The following is a 10,000-nucleotide window of genomic DNA, read 5'->3' as shown; positions in this document are numbered from 1 at the left end:
ATACATATTGACCTGTGTACTATCTTAGAGCACAGATCTGATGTCAGCAGAATGTAGTCCTGTATAGGAACTGCTCATTACAGGTTTTGTGAGGGAAGCACATTGTCTCTGAAGTGCCCGGACCTGATCGGCTAGAATTGCTCAGTAATCAATACTCCAGCGACTGATGGCCGGGTGTGCACACACCACAGCTGCGGCCACTGCTTTCAGGAACTTCCCAGTAATTAGCAGGGACCTCGAAGATCACTCCATGGCCACTGTCTTATCAGTCAGGGAAAAGTCTCTTAAAGGCTCTATCTTTTGACTCTTAACTATTTCATTTCAATAGCCTAGTAAGGGCTACAGCCCACTCACACCCAGGAGGCCTGGCCATTCACACCCTTGCTCTTGTGTTCACCTTTGGATTGGGGACTTTTTTTTGTTAAGTGAAGTTGACATAACATGAATTAACCATTTGGAATCGAACAACTTGCTGGCATTTTGGCACGCTGATACCTTATGAGACTATCACATCTCTCTTCAGATGTTTTGTTCTCCCCACAAAGGAAACCCTGCACCTCTAAAGCAGTTGTTCCTCATTGCACATCCACCTCACCTCACTGCACCAGTGGCTGGTGACATTTAAAGTTGCATTTTCTGGCTGGCAGTCAGAGCTCACTTTTTCTCGTTAGGCTATTGGATATTAAAATAATACTAACTAAAGATGTGGGGGTAGACCTGGACCAGGCCCTCTGCAAGCCCCTCCACCACCACCAGAGTGCTTGTCACCACACTGATTTACACATGAACACTTTGGAGTTTGATTAATGATCTGGATACCTATCCACTGTGTGCTGCTTGCTTCAGAGCTCTGCATTAAAACTGAAAAAGTGAATCCTCATCCCATAGAAGATACCTATATTTTCAGTCTTGACGGATTTCCCCGTATCACCCACAGTTGAGGCCAGGAGAGAGCTAGGAATGAGGCTGAAATGAAGTGTGCCAGAGGACCTATGAGAAGCCAGAGCTCTGCCCTCGGAGTGTAGGCACTTAACCTGCACAGAGGCTGCAGTGTACTTTGGATTCACACTTGGCCTGAATGTCTTTTCACACGGCCCATCAGGGTCATGGTAAAATCAAGCCCTGGAAGAGTCTACACTTTGACAATTAAAAAGAAGGGAGGAAAAAAACCCTTAGAGGGTGACTGCAATGCTGAGAAGTAAGGAAATTTGAAAAAGTGATAACCACGTGTAAAAAGTATTTAGCTCAGCAGCATAAGCGCCTGCCTTGCAAGCAGGCAGTTGTGAGTTCGATCCCCATACCGATAAAAAGGAAAAAGACAAAAAAAAAAAAAAAAAAAACCAAACAAACAAAAAAACAATTAAAAGTACTCTGAGTTTCTTTTTTCTCCTCAATCACCAGGGTGTGCCCGTGAAGCCGCTGCATTTCTAAGGAGCCAATCTATTTCTCCCTTGACCAGAGGGAAAGAAATCATTATTGCATGATTAGTGGCTTCGGTTAGGTAAAAACAGCAGCGGCAGGGAGGGCTCGAGGATGAGTTGTATTAATTACCTAACACTTGCTGGCAAGATGATTTTACAGTGACTTGGCCACTGCAAGCTGCACCTCTTGATGGAAGTGGGTAAGTTCTTTGCTGCCTGGAGACGTGAGGGAAGGGATGGTGTCAGATGAAATGTATCTCATCAGCTTTTCTCTGACAAACCAAATTCATTCCTTATGTAATTGATAACGGCCTCAGCCAATTATTTCACACATTACAATACACAGAGGCCCCCTTTACAGGTTTTGCAGGGCTGTAATTAGCTATGCTAATATCCCCTTTATTGGCCCTAATATTGCTGAACACCTTTTGCCATCCTGGAGCCCACTGGAGCCCCATGGCCTGTCAGGACCGCTGATTATTGAGAAGGATAGCTTTAATCAAACATAATTGCAGTTAATTTTTCTCTCCTGCTCTCTGTTGCCAGCGTCTAATGCCACGGACTCCTTGATATTCCATTAAATTACAATTAAACAGCCTCCTTTGTCTCTGATTGTCCTGAACAACACCACAAAGTTCTGTAACCGTTAAAAGGAGAGCTGTTTGGTCCTAATTGCCTGCTAGCTCACAAAGGGCCAATTTACACAATACCCATGTAGAATTTAAACAGTTCATAATGTAATGGATATTACACAGGAGCCTAACACTACAATTAAAATGATTTTCATCAGATAGAGAAGCTCTGGTTAATCAGCTTCATAAAAGTAAATATAAATGAACTAATTCATAGCTTAAACATACAGAAGTGGAACAGGCTTTAAAATTAGTTACTGTGATAGGGGCTTGCCCCTTATCCTGCGATAGCCATGTTGGGCTCTGGTGACAAAGGTTGATCTCATTTATGGTAGCCTAGTTTAAATCGTCCTTATTTGGCCACCATCCCACCTCACATTAATCTTAGTGCTGCTTCTTGAGATCCGATTTTAATACTGTCAAGACCAAAGTTTCAGCTTCACAGAGTGCAGCAGACTTCTCTCTGTTGCACCAGTGGAATAGTTGTCCTAGCAGGAAGGAGGTCCTTGGGATTTTAAGCTTAAACCTAAGATATCAGGAACCACTTAGTTCCTCCTTCACTATCCTGATGAGGGCCTAAGTATCCAGTCCATTGTCATGGGGTCCTCAGGATTTGAAAGAGGGAATCTTCTACAGCGATATTTCCTAGGAATAAGCAAGAGCACTCACATGCTGTTCTTTAATCCTTGCATGAGGCAAAGAGGAAACCCCATTTCCAAAGTGATAGGATCATACATTACCCCTGCTAATTGCTCCTGAGAACTTTCCAGGATTTTGTGAGGGTTTCCGAATAGAATATTACCCAGGAATGACTGCTGTGGAGCAGTTTGTCTTTAGCTGCTGTCTTCCCCTCTGCCTGGGAGAAACAAGTAAATAAAGCCCATATTTCAAGCTTGATTTACTCTGGTACCTACTGTGAAAGATGATGACTCTTTAGGGAAATAAAGATGGGGTCAGGGAATTAGTGCACATAATGGTCATTTTGATGTCGGGCCAGCAGATGCAAGGGGAAACACACTGTACACAATTAAGCATAATGTACTAATGACAGGTTAGAATTTTTATCGCCTCTTTGCGATCGAGCAGCAAATCCATGTTTAGCAGTAATAAAGAGTTTATTGGTGCTAAAGCCAAAGATTTTCTGACATAGGAAGGATTTTTCCTTTCATAACAAGAGTATTAAATCCTTTGTGTACTAGACTCTGGAAGTGAGATATGTAAAGTGGTTGTCAGATATTTCTTAGGAAAAAGCCAATTAAAGGGTAATTGAGTAAAGGATGAGAATTACCATTTGACTTCACATGTCGGGCATTCAATTTTCTCACCCTGTCCCCAAACATTGCAACAGTGCATCTCAGCGAGCGCTTCTTAGTGGAAACTGCGTTTGTTTCCTACGTAATTGTGGCCAGTGTCAGCAGCCACGCAGCGGCTCTGCTGTGCCTTCCACCTGTGAAGGCTTAATTGAATCCTTGAGTTAAACAGAACCAAAAGGAAGGCAAAAGAAATCAGCTCCAAGTGCCCCTTTCCTTGTGTGGAGGATTCCTCTCTGTCCTTGAAAAGATCTCCGTACCCTGGTGAGAAGTCAGTTGAACGCTGTGCTTTACTTTATTTGTATTATTGGGACCTGAGTACTTAAAAAGGTTCCCACTCTCCAGGGTGTTCACATCAGATCTTAAGTATTTATACTGCCTTTAGATACTTTGGATAGAAACAAACTATTGCCACATCCAGGTGGAGGTTGGGGTGGAGAGTATGAACATGTATTTGGGTTGGTGTGTGTCTGGTCCTGCTTCAGTCTACCCATAGATACTCTGTGTGGTTTCAGGCTCAAGCACCCAACTTTGTTCTGCTGATCTCTGAGATGACTATAGTCAAGGCCCCAGATGCCAAGTCCATCTCCTCATGGCAATGTAGGAGCCATCGCAAGGACAATTTAGGATATCTTCAAAGCCTGCTGTGTTCTATTAGAGATGATGATATAAAGTAGCCTAAAATGGTATCAAGGCATTTAAAGCAGTCTCCTCTAAATGGGGGAAAATATCTTTTATTTCACAAAAAGTCTCCCACCATTGGCTCCATGCAGGTACCTTTGCAGATGAGCAGCTTCTCGGGCTGGTGCCTGCTCAGAAGATTAGCCGGGTGGTAATGTGGGACATAATTGCACTGTGTGGCTGTCCCCCAAGTGAAAACCTAATTGCCTGACAGGACGATAACTTTGTGGCGCCCTCACCTTGTTAGGCCCTTTCTGATGCAGTTCAAATGCAGTGTGGCCGCAGGTGCGCCTAATTTACCTCGCTGCGGAACGTGTGGAGTTTAATTGCACACTGGTTGTTAGGAAAAATTGGTGGGTGGAATATCAAGTGACTTGCTGTAGCTGATGGCAGATGGTGTTAAGAGGCATTGTGAGCTAAGTGTATAGGTGAGGTGAGTTAATAAAAGATGTAAATTCTGGCCTAAAATAGTGAGCCTTGTGAATGTTAGAAAATGTAATTAAATAGCCACCATCCTTTCTTCCGTCAGTTGGAATTTTTTTCTGTGATGGTCAACAGTTTTCTGGGATATGTTGGCATCGCTATTAGCAAAATGAATCATAGTCTGTTGAGTCTTTTTATTTTCTGATATTGTAATGCCCAATAAAGAACCTCAAACACGAAAGGCTGAATTCAAGGAAATCATTTGAAACTTCATAAAGCATTCAGCAGCATCAAGTAGGACAGATGATATTTTGGGGAGAAAGCAGTTTTGTGCATAAACTTGATGGACAAGATGCTTAGACAACCAAGGAAGATAGATGTTAGAGAGGGGACTTTGGTTCACAGTGGATGTGGCTTTTGTAAGTGGAGGCAGAAGTTGTATGAGAACAAGATCCCCTGCCTTCCCTGGCGGGGGTGGGGGGGGGTCACAGCTAGGTTGGCCCTTGTCAGTTCAGGCTGTAAGCCAGTGGATCTGCATTTGTCACTGAATGTGTGGCAGTGGGGAGGATAGCAGGATGGCATTTTCATCACAGCCCCTCAGCACCCTGCCAGGACTCCTGAGTCTTCCTGCCACCCAAGGCAAGGGTGAGATGGGAGTTGGTGCCAGCTCTTGAGCTTGGCTTTGCCACTACCACTGGGGATGTACCTGCTATTCCCAGCCCCTTGTTGAGCAGAGGTTTCATGACCACACCAAAAACTGTCAGCTATGCCCTTGAAAACACAGAGTTCACAGAAATCATTGTAGCTCTAAAATTTTTTCTAAGTTATTTCTACTGTAGCTTTAAAAGATTTTAAAAATCTGACTTTCAAAGTATGTTTGCTGGACTGAGGATATAGTGCAACAGCACAGTGCCTGCCTACCGAGTGTGAGGTCCTGAGTTTGATTCCTGGTACCAAAAAAAAAAAAAAAGTGTGCTTGCTTAGGGCTATCTAATGGAGTCAGAATTTCTAAAATGTAGCATAACTAGTGAGTTTCAATTTCAAATAATATTTTAGTGTAGGTGTGCTTTTTGGGGTATACCACTACTAAAATTCAATTTTAATCAGGCATCCTGCATTTTTATTGACTGAAATTGGCAGTCCTATCTGGGGTGAATGTTTTCTCAATGCTTAATAGTTCAAAAATCCGGATGTAGAGTGTGGAGTGGCCAATCCAAAAGTCACAGTCCTTGTTATAAAGCCTGGGAATCTGTGGTGAGAGACAAATGTTAAGTTGCTTCTCTCACACTTAGATACCTACCTGTCCCAAGCTGTCTCTCAATGTCCCCCTCTACAGGACAGCCAGCCACAGTTGTGCGGCAGTCTCCACTTTCAGGTTGTATCTTTCAAAAAGTTTGTATTGCTTGTCTGATAACCCTAACTGTTTTGTGTTTTTGTAGATTCTTCCTAAAGTTTTTCCTCAAGTGCAATCAAAACTGTTTGAAGAATGCAGGCAACCCTCGGGATATGCGAAGGTTCCAGGTATGCATCTCATACTCACAGGGAGCTATCCTGACTGCTCATACCGGATTTGAACTCTGATTTTTCAGTTGTTCAGGAAACAGCCTGCAGTTCTCCAAAGGCTAATATCAAACCAGATGGCTCATTTGATAAAATATGTTAAAAAGAATGCTTTTGAAATGATCTTATATCTTCAGTATGCCAGCTTCATTGAGTCCATTCATAGCCCACAGCAGTCTGACATAACCTCTGGAAATATGGCCAGGCCTAAGATCTTTTATTGATGGATGGATAACTGATTTGCAGTGAAGGGAAATCATACTGCAGCCTTTCAGGTATACTTGAGGTCTTGAGTCTTCCTTACAAAGAGGTCTGAATCTGCTTAACCCAGTCCTCTGAAAATTACAGAACACTTTTCTGGCTTTTCCTCCTCCTACGGTCTTCTGTGTTTTCATTTCCTCAGTTCCATGCTTACCTATTAATATGCTTCCTGATTACCTTTGGAGAATTTTGTCTACAGGAGTAAAGGGAACTGGTTGGGTTATAAAAGTATTCATATTTTTCTTGCCCTTTTGAATGATCCGGAGGCTACATTAGGGTAAAGGTACCTTATACCCATGATGCATTATTATTGTGTTGATTTTAATTGTAAAAATATTCTGAGCTGAAATACAGAATTGCTACTGGTACTCATCAACCAGAAAGAACTGAACAGCTCGTAGATATTAGATGGACTAAGTCGCTGAGCAATTCTTAGGTGGGATGTAGACTATTTTTCCATAAAAAGCTCAAAGTATTTCTAGGAATTTCATGTATCCTTCATTTAGGGAGTTACATGATGGCCCTCTCCAGGCCTACCCCGCCAGTCAGGGAGAGCAGGACCCCTAGGGTTACTCATAGTGATCTCAGTAGCTAGTGACAATGTTTCTTGCAGACTATTGGGCCTGCTTCCATTTTTCCTGCACAGGGCTCCATGGAGCACAGGTGATATTAATCCATTTAAGCAGGGTGGAGGTCACACTGGGTTGAGTGGCCATGTACTCTTTTTCTTGCCAATGACTTGAGTGTTGGTCATCTCAGTGTTGACTGTGGGGTAGAAGGACCTCCTCTGGTCTCTTTAGCTAATCCTCCTGCCTCTGGGAAGGTTTAACTGGCTTTAGGACTGTGGCAGGGCTTGCATGATATTTTTTATTGGCTTCACAACTTCTGCATCTTTCTGTGGGTACACTCTAGGGCTGGTCCAAATGGAAACAAAACAGTGTGTCTGCTTTCTCTGCTGAACAACACTCTGTTCCCCTGGTGACTGACCTATATATAGATCACAGAGCAAATCAGTGTCCTTTTTTATTTCTATTGTTTCTTGTTTCTTTAAAGTATCATGGTGTAGGAACTTAAAAGGTCAAGTATTAGTCAGGTATCTGCCTCCTACTGAGGTGATGTTACTGGAGCTCAATCAGTGCCCAGGGTGGGGCCTGCAGGTGGTCCCCAGGAGGGTACCTGAGTGGACAGGAACAGTTTCTGACTCCACTAAGCAAGCAGAGGCTGCCAAGCATGAGAGGCACCTTGGTGGCACTGCAGCAACTTCCTGCCCAGGGTGTAATGGGTTATGCCATTGTGTGGCAGTCAGAAGAGGGTCCTGAGATCTGAACCAGTAGCCAGTTGCAGTAACTACATAGTTTTTGAAGGCTACTTAACCTGATATTGTCTAGACCTCTGCAATCTGGGAAAGCCAAAGAGGGAGACCGATATCAAGAATATTGCTGCTGGGGATTTAGCTCAGTGGTATAAGCACTTGCCTGGCAAATGTGAGGTCAGGAGTTCGATCCCCAGCACAAAAACACAAAACCAAACAAAAAAGCAAAAAAAATCCTGCCCTTGAGGGAGCCTGGAGGATATAGTAGATATTCATCACTCTCGGCCATGGGGCCTGAAATTTTGAAAAAGTTATTCCTGTATGAATATATGCATATATGATTATATAGCTTTGGTTTTTCTTTAAACGCTCATAAATATTATTTATGTGACTTTAATCATTTGTTATTTTAAAAATTAGTTTTATTTATTTTGTTAATAGACTTTCTTGTTTTCTTAGAGCAGTTTTAGATTCATTTCAAAAAAATTCAGCACTCAGGTATGGTGGTACACACCTGTAATCCCAGCTACTCGGGAGGCTGAGGCAGTAGAATTTCAAGGTTTTTGTTTTGTTTTGTTTTGTTTTTTTGTCGTTTTCCTTTTTATGGGTACCAGGGATCGAACTCACGGCTGCCTGCTTGCAAGGCAGGCGCTTATGCCGCTGAGCTAAATCCCCAGCCCCTTAGAATTTCAAGTTTAAAGACATCCTGGGAAAAGTGTAAGGAGGTAGCTTAATGATACCATGCTTGCCTAGCATGCTCATGAGGGCCTGGGTTTAATCCAGTGCTACTAAAAAATGTCAGCAGAAAGTTTGGAGAGCTCCCTGAAACTCTTCGGGACCCCCTCCCTTCAGTTGCCCATATTACTAACATCTTTGATGCAGTGCATTCATTACATCTGCTGAGCTAACACTAATAAGTATTATTTACTAGGATTGCTATAGCCTCGGCTTTTCACAGTCCTTTATACCTGGCAGTTCTCACTCACCACCTCCCCAGTGCACAGTTCTCTAGGATGGTATGACCCCCTCAAGACCTGCCAAGCCTACCCTACCTGTGACAGTGAGCCAGACTTTTTCCTGCCAAATCCAGACTCAAGCCCCAGAAATCCTGCTGCAAGCCCCAGGTTAAACCTGGGCTCAGGTTTTAGCCACTCTGGGAAAGTAACATGCCACACAGGCCTACTTCTGTCAAAGAAGAAAGTCAAGGCCGGGTTGTACTTTGCTGTTTCCTGGGCATATTTCTGGAATGCTTGTTACAAGTCCATCAAACAAAATATGCATACATTGTACCAGCAAGGCAGTCCCTGTGTGATGGGTTCTTCTCTCACATGAGGCCACTGAGACTGTAAAGAAGGCCTTCCCTGTCTCCCAAGTCTTCCTCTGAGTCTGGATTAGGACTGGGAGGCAACAGAAAGGATGTTGCCTTGGCACACAGAGCTTTCCCAGTTGAACTTTTCCCAATTCATTGAAAACACTTCCACTATTCAAATGCAACTCCATCTTTTCAGATGCAAAAAAGTTCATTACCAGACATTAAATGTAATTGTAAAATTGACCCAGGGATCATTTGCTGATAAAATGTGAGTGGGAGGAATGGTCCTGATTTATGAAGCCTTTTTTGGGCAACTCTAAATCCTCACAACTCTTCAAGGGAGGCTGCTCTCAAGTGAACTAATTTAAATTAGATAAACTATCTAATCAATATGTGAACAGATCAATCAAAACAGCAGCTTTAAAATGAGTGGCTAGAGGGGTGTTTCTGAAACTAATGGCTAGGAGAATATTTCTCTGAATTGAATTCACTTGTTAGCATAATAAGAGATTAAACCTTAATTAGTGGAACAGGTTTTTTAAAAGAAGCAATTGAGTCAAAACAAAACAAACCACCCCCATTAGCCAAAAAAGCTGTGAATGCACATCAATCAGTGGAGCATTTCCAGAACAGTAAGTTTCCTTGTGCTCTGCAGCACTTGAGCTGGCTTTTGGCTTTTATTCTGCCTAACAGGTTCTGTGCTTTTCATTGCCAATTCTATTTTCACATCTAGTTTATCTTTGCAGGTTGTTGTATCGACAACAGTCAATGTGGACGGCCACGTGCTGGCTGTGTCGGACAACATGTTTGTGCACAACAATTCCAAACACGGGAGGCGGGCCCGCCGCCTAGACCCGTCAGAAGGTACGGCCCCTTCTTATCTGGAAAATGGTAGGCACATGTTACATGTATTTTTTTTTTTTTATTTGCAATGCTTTTTTTTTCTTTGCACCATCCTTTATGTTGATTTACATGGAGTTGCTCTCTTCAGGCTGTACACTCTGTCAGACCTCACAGCAGGACAGGCGGTGGGCTTTCCACATGGTGGGGAGAGGACACCCTTGCTGGTGTCCTCTTCCCCTCTCCTT

At 43.0% G+C, this 10,000-nt stretch overlaps 1 protein-coding gene across 15 annotated transcripts in view; it reads left to right on the top strand.

Moving 5' to 3' along the window:
- The window catches only part of Ebf3 (EBF transcription factor 3), a 129,094-nt gene that overhangs the window by 81,774 nt on the left and 37,320 nt on the right, over positions 1 to 10,000 (top strand). For 11 of the 15 annotated variants that reach the window (XM_063244939.1, XM_063244950.1, XM_063244949.1 and 8 more), the window contains 2 exons: positions 5,907 to 5,988; positions 9,659 to 9,803. In XM_063244939.1, the coding sequence (XP_063101009.1) occupies positions 5,907 to 5,988; positions 9,659 to 9,803 (227 nt within the window). The remainder of the gene's footprint in view (positions 1 to 5,906; positions 5,989 to 9,658; positions 9,804 to 10,000) is intronic. The other 4 variants (XM_063244944.1, XM_023561491.2, XM_063244948.1 and 1 more) reach the window with 1 other exon arrangement.

Source organism: Cavia porcellus, unplaced genomic scaffold (genome assembly GCF_034190915.1).
Source record: "Cavia porcellus strain 051 isolate PalLab524CR breed Dunkin Hartley unplaced genomic scaffold, mCavPor4.1 scaffold_2, whole genome shotgun sequence".
NCBI classification, from domain to species: domain Eukaryota; kingdom Metazoa; phylum Chordata; class Mammalia; order Rodentia; family Caviidae; genus Cavia; species Cavia porcellus.
Note: the sequence above shows the minus strand (reverse complement) of the source record. Positions and strands in the feature narration are given on the sequence as shown.